At 51.4% G+C, this 19925-nt stretch overlaps 7 protein-coding genes across 7 annotated transcripts; 4 read left to right on the top strand and 3 right to left on the bottom strand.

The window, feature by feature from the left end:
• Positions 1-51: 51 nt before the first annotated feature.
• SCP_0701640 (Anaphase-promoting complex subunit 2) lies at positions 52-3258 on the top strand (the record flags this gene model as incomplete). The annotated part of the gene is made up of 18 exons (XM_027760092.1): positions 52-159; positions 207-276; positions 339-416; positions 468-532; positions 582-661; positions 716-1113; positions 1165-1243; positions 1293-1359; positions 1418-1473; positions 1524-1667; positions 1735-1901; positions 1954-2093; positions 2171-2293; positions 2354-2439; positions 2493-2662; positions 2713-2889; positions 2944-3020; positions 3076-3258. 18 exons carry the CDS (start codon positions 52-54, stop codon positions 3256-3258), a joined length of 2268 nt encoding a protein of 755 aa, XP_027615893.1.
• A 404-nt stretch (positions 3259-3662) lies between these two features.
• Positions 3663-5637, bottom strand: SCP_0701630 (NAD-dependent protein deacetylase hst2-1; the record flags this gene model as incomplete). Its single annotated transcript, XM_027760091.1, has 7 exons — positions 3663-4670; positions 4750-5066; positions 5124-5202; positions 5265-5272; positions 5342-5389; positions 5445-5454; positions 5518-5637. 7 exons carry the CDS (start codon positions 5635-5637, stop codon positions 3663-3665), a joined length of 1590 nt encoding a protein of 529 aa, XP_027615892.1.
• A 345-nt stretch (positions 5638-5982) lies between these two features.
• Positions 5983-8268, bottom strand: SCP_0701620 (Probable extracellular serine; the record flags this gene model as incomplete). Its single annotated transcript, XM_027760090.1, has 12 exons — positions 5983-6119; positions 6189-6390; positions 6468-6545; positions 6594-6695; positions 6748-6789; positions 6842-7042; positions 7093-7295; positions 7350-7428; positions 7487-7601; positions 7653-7695; positions 7757-7764; positions 7820-8268. 12 exons carry the CDS (start codon positions 8266-8268, stop codon positions 5983-5985), a joined length of 1659 nt encoding a protein of 552 aa, XP_027615891.1.
• Positions 8269-13067: 4799 nt separating this feature from the next.
• SCP_0701610 (Low-redox potential peroxidase) lies at positions 13068-14680 on the bottom strand (the record flags this gene model as incomplete). The annotated part of the gene is made up of 10 exons (XM_027760089.1): positions 13068-13088; positions 13304-13470; positions 13542-13686; positions 13746-14040; positions 14094-14172; positions 14225-14266; positions 14319-14332; positions 14399-14503; positions 14560-14598; positions 14643-14680. The coding sequence occupies 10 exons, from the start codon at positions 14678-14680 to the stop codon at positions 13068-13070; spliced, it is 945 nt and encodes a 314-aa protein (XP_027615890.1).
• Positions 14681-15175: 495 nt separating this feature from the next.
• On the top strand, positions 15176-16401 carry SCP_0701600 (hypothetical protein; the record flags this gene model as incomplete). Its single annotated transcript, XM_027760088.1, has 3 exons — positions 15176-15538; positions 15590-15770; positions 15821-16401. 3 exons carry the CDS (start codon positions 15176-15178, stop codon positions 16399-16401), a joined length of 1125 nt encoding a protein of 374 aa, XP_027615889.1.
• Positions 16402-16829: 428 nt separating this feature from the next.
• On the top strand, positions 16830-17853 carry SCP_0701590 (NAD(P)H-hydrate epimerase; the record flags this gene model as incomplete). Its single annotated transcript, XM_027760087.1, has 6 exons — positions 16830-16868; positions 16927-17110; positions 17163-17200; positions 17258-17281; positions 17351-17697; positions 17757-17853. 6 exons carry the CDS (start codon positions 16830-16832, stop codon positions 17851-17853), a joined length of 729 nt encoding a protein of 242 aa, XP_027615888.1.
• Positions 17854-18474: 621 nt separating this feature from the next.
• SCP_0701580 (hypothetical protein) lies at positions 18475-19560 on the top strand (the record flags this gene model as incomplete). Its single annotated transcript, XM_027760086.1, has 3 exons — positions 18475-18494; positions 18563-18635; positions 18685-19560. The coding sequence occupies 3 exons, from the start codon at positions 18475-18477 to the stop codon at positions 19558-19560; spliced, it is 969 nt and encodes a 322-aa protein (XP_027615887.1).
• Between the last annotated feature and the right edge of the window lie 365 nt (positions 19561-19925).

Below are 19925 nucleotides of genomic sequence, written 5' to 3'. Positions count from 1 at the left end.
ACGAGGTGCTTGAACCCACGGTCGACCTGGTCCGCATCTGCGGCTTGCACAATGACCACCGAAGTCCTGCGTAACCAAGTTATGGCCAAATGGCGCACTGCGTTTGCTCGCATAAACCGTGGCGAGCCAGGCATCGCCGGCATGCTCGAGTTCAGCCAGGTGAGTGGTTGTCTGTGCGATGATTGTATTTATGAATGGTTTGGCAGGCTTGGGATCTAGCCACAGGATTTCTCTACCCCCGCGATATATCAGATTTAACCCCTCCGAAGGACTACAGTAAGTCTCTTTACGCGATTCGGAATCAGTGTGCTTTATGCAAACGCAGTCTCGTGGTCGAGACATGCATTATGTCAAAGCATCCTTCGATATCTTGAGCAAGTCGAAGATGCTCCCTTTGTTGCTGGAGAATTTCCTTGGTGCGTCTCCGTGAAACGCCGGCACGTACGGTATTCATTCGTGTGCATCAGAGGACATGCGGAAACAACAGTATCTCATAACGCGCGAGGTCCAGCATATCATGTCACAGTATGAAGTGTGTCCCTCCACTCTCACTTGTTTTACGGAATGCTCAGAAGATACAGGAATCAGGTGATACACTGCACATCGCCCAGATGGTCTTTCGACTCGTCGACTGGTACAATGCCTGGTCACCTATCCCAGAGTGAGTGCCCTCTTCTATTCTCTTTTCGCACCTATCCATCTCCGTTATCACTAGGCTCGGCGTCACTATCCTCTCAATATACACCCTCACCTTCCAGACGCACGTCTTCTCCGTTCTCCCACCCTCCTTCTCTCGCGGATTCAAGGACCTCATTGTCTCAACTGTCGCACTCTCACATTCTTCCATCCCACCGTCCTGGCTCTCCATCCTTCCACCATCTCCGAGTGCTGTGCGGCCGGACTTCCCGCTATGGACCGCCTTCGAACAGTTGGGTCTTCTCGACCGGTACGAGTCACTCATCTCCAGTGTGTGCTACGAGCACATCGAAGAGCACATCCTTGAGACATGTGCGGGAAAATGGGGGGAACCGATGTTGCATGCGCTCCGGGAGTGGATGGCGGAGAAGATCGTGCCGTGGATGCTTATGCCGTACGCGAGGGGTGCCAGAAACAGTTAGTCAATGTTGAGTTCTGCGCATGGTCAAATTGACGATCTCCCCATAGCCGATGAGGCACGATCGATGTTACAGGGCGTCGGTTCGCGCTTCGATTTTCACGTCTGCAAGACTTTGAGTGACCTACGGTAGGCGCATCTCTCACGTTCCCATTCTTCTTGTCTGACCCCGACGCAGAACGAGAGAAATCTTCGACATCATCATCGATTACCCGGACTCCCTGGCCGCGTTGCAAGACCTGAAGGTATGCGCTTCCGCCACTGTTCTCCATCAACGTTCTCTGGACTAACCAATACGTGCAGGAATGTCTCCAGCGTGTGGACCAGCGTGCACACCTAGTGCAGACCTTGCGCAAAGCGTGAGTTTGCCGCCTTCCATCGCTGACCTTCCCTGACATGCATTCCGTAGCAACAAGAAACGGCTCCTCCATCCGGGTGCAGATACGAAGGACATCCTGATGCAATACGTGTCCATCATTCGCTGCCTGCGCATCATCGACCCGCCCGGCGTGCTGCTCTTTAAAGTCGCCGACCCTATACGGCGGTATCTGAGGTGCGTTTTATTTGCCATCGTCCTTGTTCAACTTGATCTGACTTTGTGGCCTGGCCTCTATCGTCAGAGAGCGCCCTGACACGATCCGCTGCATCGTCGCCAGCCTGGTCGGCGATGGCGAGAGCGGTGATTCGCTCGTAGACGAGAACGAGCCGATCCAACCCCTGCAGCAGATGCAAGTAGACGACTACTCCGACCCCAACTGGGAGCCTGAGCCCATCGACGCGGGACCAGGTAAGACTCATATGCCTACGAGGTGGTTCAGTCCAGAACTTCTAGTTTACAGACTTCCGGACGAACAAGCCCGGCGACGTGATCAGCACGCTCGTGAGCATCTACGACTCCAAGGACCTCTTCGTCAAGGAGCTGCAGGTCCTCCTCGCGCAGCGCCTGCTCGCGATCACCGACGGGAATTTTGAACGCGAGGTATGTTTTAATTCCTGCCATGCCCTCTCACTCATCGCAGTATTATCTTGCTAATACTCCACTACAACGCCCCGCAGCGGCGTAATATCGAGATCCTGAAGATCCGCTTTGGCGAGGCAGCACTGCAAGTATGCGAGGTGATGCTACGAGACATGACGGACTCGAAGCGGATCGATCAGCATGTGCAGTCGCAGGAGAACGTGAGCGGTCCCCATTTCTTCTCGCAGTTGTCTTCTTATTTTTATTGACCCCCCTCTCAGGTGGTAATGCACCCGACGATCATCTCGCGCCATTTCTGGCCGCCGCTCCAGGCGGGCAAGTTCGTCATGCCGGGGCAGTTCAAACAGTACGTCACCCGCTCCCACGCTGAGCTTGCCACGGACACTTACACTAGCTCAGGCTTCAGGACGCCTACGCTCAGGAATTCCACGCGTTCAAGCCGGACAAGAAGCTGCGCTGGCTCCCGCACCTCGGGACGGTGCACCTCGAGCTTGCGCTCGAAGACCGCACCGTCGAGGCAGACGTGCCCCCGCTCGAGGCCGCGTTCATCGAGCTGTTTGCGGGGAAAGGTATGCGGTTACGTGTGCGTGGCGCACATTCGCTCATACAAGCGTGGCAGAAACGTGGACCCTGGACGAGCTGATCGCCCGCGTGGGGAGCATCGACCGCACGTCTGCGCTTAGGGCGCTCACGACGTGGGTCGACTTGGGCGTCATCAAGGAGACCGAACACAGCACGTATTACCTGCTCGAGGTCGCAGACGTCAGTGCTGGCAAGGCTTCAACCTCCAAGCCAGGTACGGGATCAGCAATTTATGCGATCCGTTCTCTCTCTGACATTGTGTTCACAGCGGTGGTCATCGAAGACTTTCCCGCCATTGTGACCGTCCAGCAGCAACAGGCGGAGCAGATGAAGGTCTTCTGGAAGGTCCGTGCCCGCAGCCGTATTTCCCATATCGCTCCTCTCATATACATGTCGGTAGTTCATTGAAGGCATGCTGACGAACCTCGGTTCGCTTCCCCTCGCCCGAATTCAGACCATGCTCAAGATCGCGCCGGGTTACGACCGGACGATCGAGCAGCTCAGTCTGTTCATGGAGGCTGCTAGGAGAGAAGGGCTCGTCACTGTGAAGGACGGCATGTGGAAGCTCAGTCCTCGTACGTAGTTATTTAATTGATGTGTAGAGAGTATCTTGTACTCGTGTATTTACTCATGGCATGTGTTGTCTCATGGACATGTGTACAATTAAATAAGTTGATGGACTCCATCAAGTAAATTGCAATTGGGATCCCGAGCACTGAACAGGGAGGGCCTCAGCTTTTACTTCGTTACAGGTCTAGAGCTCGATAAGCCAGTCTTGTATGTGTACGTCGCGAATCGTGTCTTCCAAAGCGTCATGCTTCGAAATGGAGCAACTTGAGGCAGCTACTCAGAATAAGTATATCGGGAAAATCTATCATTACACGCGCTCACTGAGTCTAAGAGCTAGTTAAAGTGAAAACTAGAGCAGAACAATGTCCCGGTCAGTAGGTGTCGTATCCGCCGCCATCAGTACACATTGATCTACAACTAGTACTTCTCCTTGAGCCCCATCTCTGATTCCGCACCCGCACCCGCCTCGTTATCTACGACAGGTAAAGACTCCTCTTGCGCAACAAGTGCGGAATCTGCCTTGTGGGCAGTGTGCTCAGCCACCAACTCCACTACAGGCTCATTGACAATCTTCACCTGCACCGCAGGCTCTACCTCACCTTCCGCCAAGGGTCCAGCCTTGGGCTCCACGACCAGCTTGGCGTGCGGTTCTATAACCAGCTTGGTGTCCTCTTCCGCAGGCTCATATTCTGGTTCAACCTTCTCTGCGCGTGTAAGGTTAAACTTCGCCTCGACTGCTGGCTCCGACTCCACCTCTACAGGTTTAACCTCGGCCTCCACAGTAGGGCGAAACCTTTCTTCCACGGCAGACCCTGCCTTTGCTTCCGCTGCAGGCTCAGCTTTTGTTTGCACCGCAGCCTCGGGTTTGGCCTTCGCTGCAGGCACGGCCTTGGACTCCACTGCAAGCGTCTCGCTGCTGACGCCTGTGTTCGAACGCATCTTATCTGCGATGACAGGCTCTTTCTCACCAGTGGACAGCGCCTCCGACTTCTCTCTCTCTAGTGCCTTTTCCTCCTCCTGAGTGTTCAAAACGTGCTCGATCTTGGTCGTGATCTCCTCGATCTCCTTCTCAAGTTCCTTCTCCTCTTTCTCCTCCGGCACTGCGGCGGGTGCTACCGCGGGCTTCTCCGGCGGGTACTCGACACTTGCGGCGGTCTCATCCCAGAGCTTCTCGAGTTCGCGTTCCCATCCGAGCCCCCGCGCGATGTCCCGCACAACGTCGTCGCACTTGCCGAGACAGAGCACGTCGTCCGGCCTGCTCCCGAAGTCTCCAACGGAGTCGAGGTTCACAAGTACTCGCGGGCATGAATCGGGAATCATTGTGGCGAGAGACGCGAACGGCTGCACGGTCAGCGAGGTCCCGATTACGAAGAGCAGGTCCGCAGTCCGGAGCTTCGGGATTGACGCGTGGAAGGAGTCCGGGAGCTGTGACGGACAACATCAGTAATCAGCATTCGCTGGCTGTGTCTGTTTCAACGAAAGAGCAAACAGGCAACTAACGCACCGCTTCTCCGAAGAAAACGATGTCGGGTTTGATGAGCCCGCCGCAGACGTCGCAGTGCGCGATTTTGCCCGTCAGTAGGCACTCGCGCATCTCGTCGTCGTCGAACGCGACGTGACAATTGATGCAGTGCTGGTTCGCGAAGCTGCCGTGCGCCTCGATGAGCAGGCGGCCGGGGACGCCCGCACGGCGCTCTAGCGTGTCAATGTTCTGCGTGAAGCACATGCGGAGTAACGAGTGCTCGTGAAGGAGGCGCACGAAAGAGTGCGTGATGGTGGGGCGGAAGTGCCCTGGGAGGAGCTCTTTTGCGAGGGTGTAGACTGTTTAGACCGGGTCGATACAGTAGCGCACGAAGTAGAATGTTTGGTCGGACGTACAGGGGACAGGGTTCTCCCGGAAAAAGCTGATGTCGAAGACGGCTTCGGGGAACGGGAGGTTGAGCCTCGCAAGGTTCGACTGTACGAGTGAGCATGAGCGACCTCGGCTGACAACGCCACATCGTACATTATGGTACTCACATATAGACCTTCACATCATCCAAAAATGCTCTTGAGATACTTCAAAGCAAGAGAAGTAGAGCGTTTCGCCTACGTACCTGTTCCTGGGGATCTGAAATCAGGGATTCCAGCGGATGTGCTTGCGCCTGTAACGAGGCCACCTTCAGCACGCAACGCATTGGCAGCACACCGAAGACTCACCAGCACCAGCCTTTCATATATGACTATGCGTTAGCGCACGATATGCATCATGGTGTCAAGCTCGCGGACTTACCATAACAAATACATTCTTGCACCGGTCAGACTGCATGTACTTGACCAGCGAGGGTATGTCTCGCGCCTCGAGGACGTCCGGGGGGCCCTCATACTTGATATATGACTCCTGTGCACCCATAAGTACGATGGTCTGCTGTGGGTGTCGATGTGGTGTAAAGTCAAGGATAGTTGATCATTGCAGTGCCCAGGATCCTGTTTGGCGTTCTCGAGTGCGATGACCTCAGTCAGCTGGAATTGAGCCCGGGGCCGTTCGACAAGGTTCGATGCCCATGGTGCTGTCCAGACCGGCGCCCATAGTGCAAAGGCAGGACACACAATTCGAGATCGCTCAATGTGAACGGTCACAGCACGGCGGAAGTATATATGCACGTTTCTATGGATCTTCAATGGACGAGAATTATCAGAGTACATACAAGTCCGGGCCATACTCTCACTCATGTGCCGAGCCGTCAGAGGCTGGTAATCATGCATTCGCTGGCACCTCCCAATCCTTCAGCCACGCTGTAACGAACTCAATCATCTCCCTGTGAACTTTCTCGATCTCAGGAGGCTCGTCAGCGATATTGCGAAGGCCGTATTCGTCGTAGTGATGCACGCCGTCTGTAAATCAGGAGGCGTGACCAGGTCAGGAATCGACGCAAAGACGCTAAACAGTGCAATATGACACACTGGGGATGAGCTTGAATGGCCGCAGAATTGTGTCATTCCTGTCGGGTGCATATTCGCTGTGGGGCGTGTCGGGCCTCCAGGGATCGACTTCGCCATCGATGATCGCAAGTCGGTCTGCGGCGATGGTGAAATCGCCCAAGACGTTGACTGCTGTGACGTTGGGGAATTGAGGAATGATGAAGTGTTCACCCGGTAGGAAAGCCTTCGAGTAGGAAAGTGTGGTAGATACGCCACTCAGTGAGTTGTGTGCTACAGCAGTGCATGTGCATAGCAGCATACCTGTTCACAAATCTTCGACTCGTACTCGAGCGTCAGAAGGCGGGAGATGATGCGTCTATGTCCTTTCGGAGGTGTCGTCTGGAAGAGTGTGAGTGATGTAGCAGGAATTACTGGAACACTGCTCACTGAGAAGTAACCCCATTCTGTGCAAACTTGGAACACCCAAAGGCGCCAAATCTCACTCAAGTCCGTGTCCTGGAACTTGACATCATCATACGTTCCAAAGCACTGCCAGGGAAAACATCAGCTCCCGCTGGGAATATTGGATAAAGTCAATTGCCTGTTCTACAGAAGCGTCCTCCGGGCATTTCGATACGTAGTTCTGCAAACCAGTTTGATAAGCGGGCTGCCGTAGAGGAAACGTCCAGTATCACCTGTTTGATGTAGTTTGCATAGTTGTAGACTACCAACGGAATGTTCAGTCCAACGGGAAGTGCCACAGTTTTGCTGGCCTCATCGTACACGATCTCATTTGAGATCAAGAGCGGCTTGCTCAACGCAGCACAAAATTCGTCAAATCGTGTGCTACCCACTTGAGGGTCCCAATTTTTCGCCTGCCAGGATCCTAGAGGGCTCTGGAACAGCATATAAGCACACATACTACACGAAGTGCCGGAACTTGCACCTCAAGCAACGAGACGAAATCCTCATCGTGTTCCAAACCAGCGAGACCGAATAAGCTCTTGAGGGCATCTTTCAAAAGGGGGACGGTGAGAATTACATCAATAGCCTCGATGGCCTGCTCGAGATTGAGAGAGCACTGCGGGTCCGCAGCGCGACGGATGATCTCCATGTATTCCCAATTTTCCAGACTTGCATGTGTAACACCTTCATAACAGTTGGAAGTGAGATATGCTAAGAGAGAGAATGAATAATACCTACCGCTTGATGCTATGGCACCGTATACCAGATTGGGGTACAGAATCTTCATATGGGCAGCGCGTGCACCCGCATAGGATCCCTATGGGCAGGTTAAGATAAAACGTGAGCTATCAAGGATGGAATATGATGAGACGGACACCGTAGTAGATCCAGGGAGTGCCAGGGGCTGTGAGATCCTGATCAATACCAGGAAATTCGACGTTCGCCATGAAATTCGCAGAGTCCGCGGCCGATTGATCATTGTTGAGCCACCTTCAATCTTGATTAAAACGACATCGGTCTGCGTCCGGTCAAGATACTCACCTCAAGGAATCTGTAGAGAGGTTGGATACAGCTAGAGATTCACCTGTCCATTTGTCGGGTATAAATGGTGGAAACGGGGGTCAAATGTATCAATTATTGCCTACCATAGTATCTTTACATAGCATGTCCATAAACACACCCTAGTCCCTGGAGGCGATGAGACCCACCTGTGCTCCAAGATGACACCTACACCTCCAGTCGCGTTGGCCAGAATCTCTACGATGCCAGTATCGAGGAAGGGTAACCTATCTTCACCCGAGGTCTCACCCCCATCCAGCACGATAACAGGGCCCTTGGATCCGGGACGATAATGACGGGTGTTGATCCAATAGCGCTGCTGGAAGGTATACGAGCTGTTGGAAAAGTGGTCGAGCGGCTGGGTAAACCAGTGCGCTGGGAACTTGCCAGTGGACGGAGCTGCTAGGGGCTGCTGTTCTAGGAGGCCCTGAGCAACGTGCAGAGGGGCAGTCCTGTCGAGCTTGCGCGCTGCCTCGGCAACGTCGAGCTTCCAGAGGTTCACACCCTGTGGACCCAACACCCGTACGAGATCCGAGTCGGTTGCGAATCCATACAAAGGGACTAGCAAGAAGAGTAGAACACACGAGAGGCTCCTCATGGCGGGACAGACGTACGCGCCGGGCTGGATATCGTACTGCCGAATTCAAGGCGGTGTGAAGTAACAGAATTTGGTGTGGAACACTTGCCAGTGCAGCCTCCCACCACCGTGACGTAGATTCCGTGACGCGTTTTGACGCGTCGCGTCGTCGTCACGCGGCACTTTACTTTCCCGGAGACTCCCTTCACATTGAGATTCTTGCGAAGTCCCCTGCTTCCATACCTGTTCATGAAGACAAAGATTGGGATGCCCGTGTACATGATGCGGAAGCTCTGTTCCGTTGGGCTCCACCAGAGCTTAGGCTAACGGCCCGACGCCTGCTCAAAGTCAAGAGCATCACTGGAAGCAACTTTCTTTCACAAGCATGTGAGCGACCAGCTTGCCCTCGTCAGAAGACTGCCCTCTCTTTTGAGTAATCTGGAGAATGTCGTGGACGATGTGTTGGCGAAGATCAAGGAGAGCCACATATTACTTCCACCTACCAAGAACGATTTTTTCATCCCGGAGGAAGGACGCAGAAGCAACGATTTGAACCTGAACAATGATATGCGCAGAGGTCCACAAGTGGCGGAATTTTACTCCAGGACGACCGCTGCGTACTGTCTATCTGTGGCCTCCACTTCCATCCCACCAGTCCGTATTGGAGATCTCTCTTCTTATGGACCCAAATAAACTGTTTTTGGCCGTGCGCCGTTGCTGAGGGACAACTTGTTGTCAGCAGAGTGGCCGCTGACTTGATGAGTCGGACCGATACTCAAGGGATGGATGACAATGATCTCCGCTACATGGAGTCTATCGACCCTTCCATCAAAGCCTCTCTCCTTCGAGTCGGAAAGCGCTTCCCAAATATAATCGTCTGGTGAATAAAAAGTTAGAATGATTTTCTGGAGGGAGTCATGTCAGCCACCTCATGCTTCAGCAACAAAACAAATTCCTGTGGTGTCGTTGCTCTGGAGTTCCCGGCAAGAATCACAGAGATCAGGCAGTTCCAACCGGGCCCGATGCTGTGGACACTCCCTGAATGATACCCAGTGCCCAGAGTTTGCCAATGTACCTGCACTTTTCAGGTTTCCTCTTCGGACCTGGAGATGACCTCCCAGGCGGACTCTCCCTGGAAGTATCGCTGCCCAGTGCGAATGATCTATCGGGACCCGCGCGGTAGAAAAAGGAAACGTGAAGGATCGCCTGAGGCCACTACAACTTTCAGCCAGAGCGCCTCTGAAGGAGCGTACGAAGACGAGCCATACTCTGACAGGACTGGGAGGGATGACGATAGCCCAAATCATGGAGGTTCGTTCACGACATATTGTCATAATTAGCCTCACAGGCTTGGAGCGAAGCTGTGAAGCATGACGCTAATTTCGTCGTCTTGCACTCTGGTAGCCACGAATACTTATGTATTCGTCACCGGAACGCAAACATTGTTTATCTCGAATCTTGTGCATGTCCCTACTTGCCAGGAGCCTGGACACGGCAAAATCCACATTAGGCTGTACATCGCTGGTGTTAAGGACGCGATGAATCGTGCCGCTCTGCTTGATGCAGTGGACTCCCAAGAGCATCTCGCTTCTGGAAGTGGTGATAATCATCTTTTGGGTAACGAGGATACCGATCCAAGTGTTGATGAAAGGTCAAGAACACCACCTAGAGGACCTCACCGTGATGCATTTGTGAGCTTTGTTGGACTTAATAACTTCGTTGTTTTTTGCCATAATTTTATCTGATAGTTCTTCCAATAAATTGAGCAATATCACGTTGCTTTGGTACATCTCCATTACGGCATATACGACTCTGCGGTTCCTGCTACAATTCATCCGGTTGAATCTCGATTCGATAGAATCCTGCTCTTCTCCTTTTCGAGAGGCATCTTCCCTCCCGTCCGGGTGTTTTCAAATGGTTCTTACGTCCCACATCGCGGAGGGCGGGACTGGGACTGTCCTCGGCGGCTAGTGCGGATGATGGACAGCACTCAATCCATGACGTGGTGATCACACTCTCGTTCGAAGAGGAGCAATCTCGTCTCCGGAACGAGTACATGATGTATCGACATCTGATCAACAAACGCGTTCTAAGTTGCATCTGTCTTACGTTTGTTTGAAGAGAGAGAAGACAAGTCTTTGGCGTTAGTTTTATCGCACGCTGGGGTGTCCCTGCGACACAGCAATGAGCCTATAACACCTTCTACCCGGTTAGTTGTTCGGTTCAAGTTGTCAGTGCAATGGATGTCAAAGGTAATCTTAAGATTATGTAGTCTGATAAGCAGCATAAATTTATAAGAGCTTATAGTATAAAGGCAATGATCTAATAGTTTAGAGGTGACAGTCTTATTACACAAAGGTGATAGTCTTAACAGCAGTATATTTGCTTCAAGTTCTAATAAAAGTAGATAGTCATTATTCACTTGACACATTTTTTCATCTGCCACCATCTCTTATCTAAGAATTAATAAATAGCAAAAGTCAACTTAGCTTTATATAGTACTAGGGTTTAAAAGAAATTGGCGTAGATTTTGAAGGTTTTTATAGTTTTATAGTCTAGAGGTGATAGTCTTACAGTCTGTATATCGTAAAATAACATACTTCAGATAGAATAAGCCTTGTAAGTTAAACATGTAGCCTACTTCTGCATCTTAAAAAGAAAGACAGGAGAGGCAGTGAAAAATGGAACCTGATGCGAGTCAGGAACACTAGCAGAGGTGGATGGTGATGAAACAGGAACAAGACTTCATTGTGTATAAGTAGAAGTAACAATGCACAAGAGATCTAAACATACCTTTATTATGTATATTTAGAAGTAAGGAAAATGCAACAAAGAACATTTGGACATGAGTGTAATCATAGAGCAAGTAACTACAAACAGTTTAGTGCATGTGATCATTGTAAGTATGCGGTGTGCTTACACTCTTCCCCATCATATTTTCTTCATCTCTGAGCCTCACAAACATCGAGAGCAGTGCAGTTGAGTAATTCATATCGGGAAAGCCATTAATCACCTTCTACATCACATCCTTTCCATTGGATGAGATATTGGAAGCTGCATTCTTGGCAGTGTTCATTAAGGATTCTGTTAATTTCTCACTCTTCAGTGCCAACTTCTGTGATGATAGGACTGAGGCAATCAGGTTGGTGCATGCAGAAGAGGAGGAGATCGTTTGGCCAATAATGCTCAAGTTGGGATGAGTGAAATGTGGGAATGACCTTCATAGTTTCTGGGAGTTGTAGTGTGTAATGGGAAGTTTTGGGGTACACTGCAGTAATTTGATAAGGGCCATCAAATATCGGTATGAATTTTGCCACATGTGTATTGCCACATTGCATGTAATCATGCCTGCGATGCAATGTAGATAATAGAACCTTATCACAAATGGCAAAGTGAGGATTGGAGTCACAATGGACATTTGCAGTGTCAGCCTGACCAACCTTTCCTGCAAGAAGATTGTCTTGAGATTTGAGGGAGTTGACTTCAATACAACGGATGAGATCAGCCACAGTGGTAGCATTGAGTTCAGAGGTCTGCAAAGCAATGGAGAAGACATCAGCATGGAAAAGAGGGGGAATAATTCATGGAGAACATCTCATGCACAGCTGGAAGTTTTATAGTTTAAAGGTGATAGTCTTATAGTGTAAAGGTGAGAGTCTTATAGTGTAAAGGTGATAGTCTTATAGTGTAAAAGTGATAGTCTTACAGTCTGTATATTGCAAAATAACATGCTTCAGATAGAATAAGCCTTGTAAGTTAAACATGTAGCCTACTTCTGCATCCAAAAAAAGGCAAAAGAGGCAGTAACTAACTTGTTGAGGCGTAGTATGAAGTGAGATTCTAAGGAGAAAATGTCACCATTATAAAGATGAGCTAAGCAGGTTATAAACTAAGATATAAAAGTAAGGTAATTATAATACTTGTATTTGCATGTCCCTAGGTCACAGTAATCACTGTGGCTACTAATAACTATAAATAAAACTCAAAATCTCACTTCAGAGTATCCTGCTAGATAGATGAGAAATGCGAGATGAGAGAATAAGACTTAAGAACAATGAAGTTTACAATCACTTTATAGCAGAGCTAGGTTTAGCATCATGAAATTATAGTATATTGACTTTGTGTTTAATTGTGACAGTGAACAGAACTCAAAAGAAAATGTTTTTAATTAGCAGCATAAAAGCTTGTATGAAAAAACTATAAGCACTTACACATGCAGACTATAAGCACTCACCTAATTGAGCTACAAGTACTTATACTTGAAGTAAGTAAAACAGACTATATAATCTTAAGATTAACAATGTTTACTATTGGTCAGTCGCAAATGGCGTGATTATTGACCTTAGTTGGTAGGACTGCTTTCTTGGACCGCTTGGACGCCATTCATAACGCTGATGTCTTGCACGGTGATCTGCGGTCGGAGAATTTACTCGTAGACGATGAGTCAGGTCAAGTAACGATCATAGACTTCGACCAGTCGGAGTTCGTCTCTTCCAAGAGGATGAAGCGGAGAGAGCGGAACCAGTTGGTCAGTATCTCGACAAGTACGCCGCAGACCATGACAGATCTTAGGCTGTTTTGACTTCCTTTCAATGCGTCTCCGTGGAATACTCTCCCCTTTGCCGTGTCTTCTGCCCTTCTCTTTGGTTACCTTCAATGTCTCCTGTTATCCTTACGTGGATAATTTGGCTTTCTATATTGCGTCCATAGAACACGCCTGTTGTTGTCTGTCATTCTTCTTCTGGGCTTCTTATGTACATCACGCTCTTCGTACCGTACGTAATGGATTGAGGGGGGGTAGCTACATGGAGCGTGCATCATCACGTTGATAAGATACCGATCTATCGATACATGTAAGAAGGGCACAAAATACAGATCGTGAAAGTGTACCGATACAAAACAAAACAACGAAGTGGCCGGTTATAGACATCAAAGACATACAGATGTGGCTCATGGTACAGCATGTGGTTGAGAACTTATCCTCGGGAACGGTGTGTTCGGACACTGCGTGAGGAAGGTCGATATCATGGGTTTATCGAAGAGTGGGATAACTCACCGACTGCTCGATATCGGCCACACCCTTGCCTAAAGGATAGGCTGGCGCACGGTCCCACACCCGCGAAGACGGGATGACTGGCGAGCAGTCAACCAGATTCCGGTAGCCTTGATTGGCGAGCTTCATCATCGCGTCACTGAACGACGCGCGCATCCGGTCCTGGTCACCTGTCGTGAAGCGGATAGGCACATGCCGATGCTCAGTTTACAGTGTTTGGTGAATTTGTGATGCGGCTCACCAATGAGAGACTGCCACGCGCATGCAGTCTTCGGATGTCGCGCTATCGCAGCGTCCGAAGTGAGTCGGAATTCGCTTTTAAGAGGCGACTTCACCTCGGCTGGGCTTCGTCCTCTACCCGGGTATCCAGTTCCTCTTAGAAGTATCTGATCCATAGAATTCTCAGTATATACAACGATAAACGATCAATAAATTTAATGCTCACCTCTAGATAGTATTGTGAGTCGAAGACTCTGGGCGTGGTGTCAAAGGGTGTATTCGAAATGGTAGGATCGATCGTCTTCTGCGTGCCTACCGAATGAGCAGCCAGAAGTGCGACCGTGTCCTCTGCGGTAAAGCCGGCATCCTCCATCCGAGCCAGAACCCTCTCCACAGGATCCGTCGGCGCTGGAATCAAATTCGGAGGCGCAGGGGCAACCGCTGGGGGACGCCTGGTATAAAAGGGAAGCCGCGGGCTACCAGGACAGTTGGAGAGCGCGACAGCCCCGGCAAATTGGATCCTGGCCGGGCTCGTCAGTCCGGAATCGCCACCTACATAATAGCAGGGACGCACATATCGCCATAGCTCACATTGTGGGCGTCAGCGAAGTGCTTTAACGCGTACACCGTGTCTTCCAGACCAGCATTGGCAGCTGTGTGACTTTCATGAGAGTCAACGGCTATCAAGAGAATCTGCTGACTTACGATCGGCTAATTCAACACTGGCAAATTGAATAATACTGCCATCTGACATGCACATCTGTCACACCAGTAAAAAGAGAAATTAAATGAGATTCACCTGCCCCTCCCCCTCTGCATAGAAAAGAAATGGGGGTAGCATCAGATGACGGAACATGCACAGAATCACTGAGATATTACCCAAACATGCCGGCAGCCTGGAGAGCCGCTGAACGACCAATGCCGTCATGGAAGGTGAGGCGAATTGCCTCACTTGCCTGGTCTTCACAGAGTCCCCCACCGAATCTGTCCCAGAACTGATGTGATGTGGTCGTCGAAACACCTAGCATCACCGGACTTACAGGTTTGCTTGCAAATCACCGAGCACCTGCGGTGTAGTCCTATAAAATTACATTATGTCTCGCATAATCTGAATATTGCATACATTCGCCCATGTGTTGCACTAATTAACACGAACTTCATGTGAGCATGTTCCGGCCGTCGACCGGCGTGGATCCACTTACTTCTAAATTTGCCACGATACTCGGATCAGACTGGTACCCTATATCATGTAGTGCGCACGGAGGCAAAGAAGTCCATATTCATGTCAGACTGACAAGGGAATGAACCACAACACGGCCTACGCACCTGTGCAAACTTTCACAGCAAAACCTAATATTATTAGTATAGAGGGTCTCAAGCATGGCATTATGGCTATCAAGCAATGCGATGTGAGAGACTAGTCTAGGAGATGTATGAATAACGATTACAGAAGAGTTTGTAAGAAAGGATTGTATACTACCGCGTCCAACACCATGAAGTTGGGCGTCTTGGCACGTGACACGCGTTGGTACAAATGAGGTTGAGGGCCGGCTTTTTCGCGTCGCTCTCGGGTCAGCCGCTCCCACTTTGCTTCCACCTCACCTTCCGCCGCTGTGAGCACCATCCTTTTCCATCCATTCCCTCTCCATCTCCGCCATGCCAGACCGCCATTATTCCAAGTTTATCCCCCCCAGTCTTTCTATGAGCGAGCTCATTTGTCAAAAGCTTGACAACGACGCGACGGACCTCCTCATAGACAAATGGCTCGAACGACCCCACCGCCCCGATGCCTACTACGACTGGTTCCAGCGAGTCCGCGAGCGCAAGCACGCTGCGCATGCAGATGCTAGGAGAGAGCAGATCATTCTCTGGACCAAGGGAGGCTTCGTGCCCGAGCACATCTTCACCCGCACCGTCGATACTGGACGTCTGATCCCTCTCGACCGCACATGGGTCACCCACGTCTACCACCACCGCTCGATGTCGAGATTAAATATGATGCCCGTGGTCTTCAGCATGGTATGTTCGTCTTACGAGTGAGCCTGTCTGTTATCTTCATTCATGCCCCAGCTGCCCGAACTTATGCTCCTGCGCGGAATGCATGATCGAGGCTGCGACGACGTCTATGTCATCGTAACGGATCTCAAGCGCAACGAGATGGATCAAGTTACAGACTATTTCAAGTATGTATGCCAGAACGCCGCGGGCGGGGCATGCAAGCCCAGTGTTGAGCAGAAGATCAACCATGACCGTCAGTGCTCAGCGTGCGCGCCCCTCCATGACCCTCTGACCCTCACGTAGACATGCGTCTCACCCACACTCTCGACCGCCTCCGCCGCACTCCGTGCTTCCCCCAGCTTGACCTTACCTTGCGCGCTATCCTTCACGAAAAGCGACCACCATTCATTGTCCTCTTCTCTCACCAGACGATGTCATACTCCCAGATCCTCTTCGCCAACTCCATGTTCGTCCCCTCGAAGGAGATGTACTACGACTTCCCGAGCGGCTGCCCCAATCCAGGCTGTACAGACAATTGCTGCGAGCTAATCAGGTTCCCGAAGAAGGGACTGGACACTGCTGCGGTGCTCTGCGACAAAAGGAAGGTCCGGTATCGCTACGGCCGACGGGTGAAGGCCAAGGAGATGTGCAACTGGATCGACTGCCAAGTGTGCTTCTCCGATGACTCGGGTCACGGAGTCCACGCCGAAGGCGAAGGGAGCATTGTGAGCAGCGAGGGGAGCGAGGGAAGCGTAGACGAGATCAGCGCGCCGAAGTTCGCGGGCTTTGTCTGCAGCAGGTGCAAGCACGTAAGGTACTGCTCCTCGGAGCACCAGAAGCTGGATTGGGAGGAGCACAAGAGGGTCTGTGTGAAAGCCTCGTAGGTTGAAAACAATATGAGACTTGAACATCTCCTTGGATCGTCGGAATCTCGCCGTCGCAAACGTACCGTTTCGGATGGCTCCCCAGTATTTTAGACACGAGGTAACATTATCTTTTCCATATTCATGACAAAAAAATGTACTTCACGGGGCCACAGCCCTGCGTAACGCTGCGTACGAAAGTACTATATTGTTCAGGGCCCAGTTGCGTCGTGGTGTTCCTCACATCCAGTCACATCTGCACTTCCTCAAGTCATCGGTGATCATCCTCTCTCCACATGAAAATGCATGCACAGCCGTGCGACGCAGATATATGACGGAGTCCGAGGCCCTCTCGTCCTGTGGTTCTCCGAGTCGGTCTCAGCAGTGATGTCACCGCGGGAGCCCAGCATGTTCCAGCTCATCATCTCCCAGCTTTTCCTCCGACCGTCATGTCTATCCGCTATCTCACAGCTAAGCTTGCCCAGCAAGTAAATTCTACACCTCCAGGAGGTTCTGCGGGAACTCACTCTTCGTACCGTTCGACAGATCGATGAGGAACTCATGAGTACGACCGGAGCGTTCAGCCTCGATCAGCTCATGGAGCTCGCCGGTCTCGCGTGCGCGCAGACCCTTGCGACAGTGTATAGCAGGGAGAAATACCCGCGGGTGCTTGTGTGTTGTGGTCCGGGGAATCAGGGCGGTGATGGGCTTGTTGCTGCTAGGCATCTTGGTGAGGGTGCATTCCATCAGGCGGACCCTGTGTTCTTATACGAGTCGTGGAGGCATGTTTGGATATAAGGCAACAATCTGGATGCCTAAGGTAAGTGGCGTTGGATGTCGTGTGTGGTACCCTGAATTCATAATTTGACCTGTCCAGCCGGGATCTAAGGAGATCTACCAGGTGTGCATTTGTCCACCTCATTAAGGCCGCACGGCCTACGTATTCACTCGAAATCTGTCTTTCCTATAGCGGTTGAAAGCACAATGCGACAACATGAAGATCCAGACCTTGGCGCCCTCCTCAGACACCGATAGCTTGCGCGACGCCCTCGCCCGTTCAGACGTCGTCCTGGACGCAATCTTCGGCTTCTCTTTCAAGCCGCCCGTCCGTGCGCCCTTTGACACCGCCCTCCCTCTCATCTCTTCTTCCGGGCTGCCCATCGTCTCGGTGGATATTCCGTCGGGTTGGGACGTCGAGAAGGGCAATGCCGAGGGGGTCGGGCTCAACCCTGACGTCCTCATCAGTTTGACTGCTCCGAAGGAGGGAGTACGGCACTTTGCTGGCAAGCACTTCCTGGGAGGCAGGTTCGTGACAAAGTGAGTGCCAATCACGCAGTGAGCCGGTAGTTTCGTGCTGACGTAGGTCATGGTCTTAGGGCTATGGAGGAGAAATTCTCCTTGAGCCTCCCAGCGTATCCTGGGTTCTCGCAGATCGTGGAGCTGCCTCGCGCTGAAAGCCCGCAGAAGTTATGAATGGGATGCGTAGAATGAATGACGGAAGCGTTGTGGATGTATTAGTACGTTAGTTTCGTTAATCTCATAGACCCTAATGAGTCTAAAGCGAAACATCTGGGTGTTCAACTTGAACTTCTACAACACGCACCGTCTGGACTGTGTAGGAGGGACGCGAATCTATTCGTCAGCCCGGCGACGCTCCAGAGCCTCGGTTGATCACTGAATTCTGTAGCTTGGAGAGACGCGGTGTATGCGCGGCAGACTGAACTGTGGTGGATATTTGTCAAAGTTTGGTGAATTCAGTGAGTGCGTCGACGTGACGTTCAGTCAATTCGGATGCCGTAAGGCCCGGAACCTGAGGCTGAGTTCCCGCGTCGCGGCAACGCGCCGTGGCACGTGCGCTCGAAGTACTTGGTTCAAGATATTCTTCGCGAGCACCGCCGGTACTCTCGCGTCGTCAGATTTTAGATACATGGTCTTCACTGCCCTGAGGGCTTTTGCGTGCGCAGGTTCCACCCACTGCATGTCCTGATACCTACGACCGCCCTCTTCCTGCAGTCTATAGCAGTCTCGTTACAACATACGCACCTTGCGGGGTGCATCTTCCGAGTCTCCAACTGTTGTTTGGGAATTAACAGCATGGGATCTATTTTATCTGCGTGAGCATGTCATACGGAAAGATTTGTGATTTGGCAAAGTTGCTCACGCATACGGCCAACTTGAACAGGTGCTATGCCCGCGTCGCGTTCTCACCGACATGTTGCTCGAAGTCCGCAGTTGGAGCGCAACTTAGAGATGCGGTGAGCCCACTTCGTGCGTATCAGCGTTGTCTGAACCAGCACCCCATAGGAATCTGCCTTCGATAATCTTTCAGAGGAGCAACTGATATCTTTCCTTGAAAAATATGACTTCTTCAACGGCCAGAGGGTCGGGTTACCGCGACCCCTCTCGCCATCTCCTTTGTGGCGCATCACATCAGATACTGTAGTCAAGCGCCTGTATGCTCAGACCGCACAGGAGCCATATATCATGGCACTTGTTGCTTCCTGCACATCCATCCCGGTGCCGAAGGTTCGAGGCTATGTGTCTTGGCAAGGATCCATTTGGCTCTTCATGGAACACGTAGAAGGCGATGATCTTGAAAGCTTTTGGCCGTCTCTCAGCATGTTGCGGAGGCTTAGCATAGCTTGGACGCTGCGCAGCTACATACGACAGCTCCGAGCTGTCGCGTTACCTGACCTGAACGCGCCGGGTCCCTTCGACGGCTCCGGAAAGTCTATACGCTGCAACGGCCATTGCTTCACAGAGATCGGTGCTGGCCCATTCGCATCGTACGCCGAGATGTCCGCATGGTTCGCCAGGAAGCGCTGGATCGCCGTCGAGCTAGAATGGCGGAGGGTCCGCCGCGGCGCATCTTCCGCACCCAACAAGCCCCATTTCGACGACAGCATGCCCCTCGTCCTCGTGCATGGCGATATCAGTCTGCGCAACGTCCGCGTGGGCAAAGACGGGGTGATTTGGCTGCTGGATTGGGGCTTCGCCGGCGCGTACCCGCCGTGGTTCGAGTACGCGGGTATCGTGGCGTATGATATCAGCCCAGTGCGGGGTGTCCCACGGTCGTGGCTATGGCTCGCACTGCTGGTCGCTGGCTGGTATAAACCACAGCAGTCATTCATACATGAGATCAGCATTGCTTTGGCCAACTACCGTATTGACGGGCCTTAACCTTGTCGCGCACTTCAAAGAACAGATGCGAGCTCGGTGTTTCTGATTCGTATGCGCTCCGGAATTACTGAGGCCGTCTAACAATTGTAACAACTTACTTGATAGCATGATGCACTGCTCTGCTTTGCGAGCAAACCATTACTTATTCCCTTGCTTGGGGCACCACGAGTACTACGTACTTAGTGACTCAGAGAAACGCGATCGTGGTAGTGACTCGAAACTCGGAGAAGGCATACAATAAGTTGCACTTCCCACAAAGAAACAGTTATCGGACAACAACTTTCAGCTTCGAGCCGTCGAATGAGGGTCGAAATATATAGCAGAGAAGAAATTTAGAACACGAGTAAGGTTTCCAGGCCACGTGC

Source organism: Sparassis crispa (genome assembly GCF_003851025.1).
Source record: "Sparassis crispa DNA, contig_000006F, whole genome shotgun sequence".
Classification (NCBI taxonomy): Eukaryota; Fungi; Basidiomycota; class Agaricomycetes; order Polyporales; family Sparassidaceae; genus Sparassis; species Sparassis crispa.
Note: the sequence above shows the minus strand (reverse complement) of the source record. Positions and strands in the feature narration are given on the sequence as shown.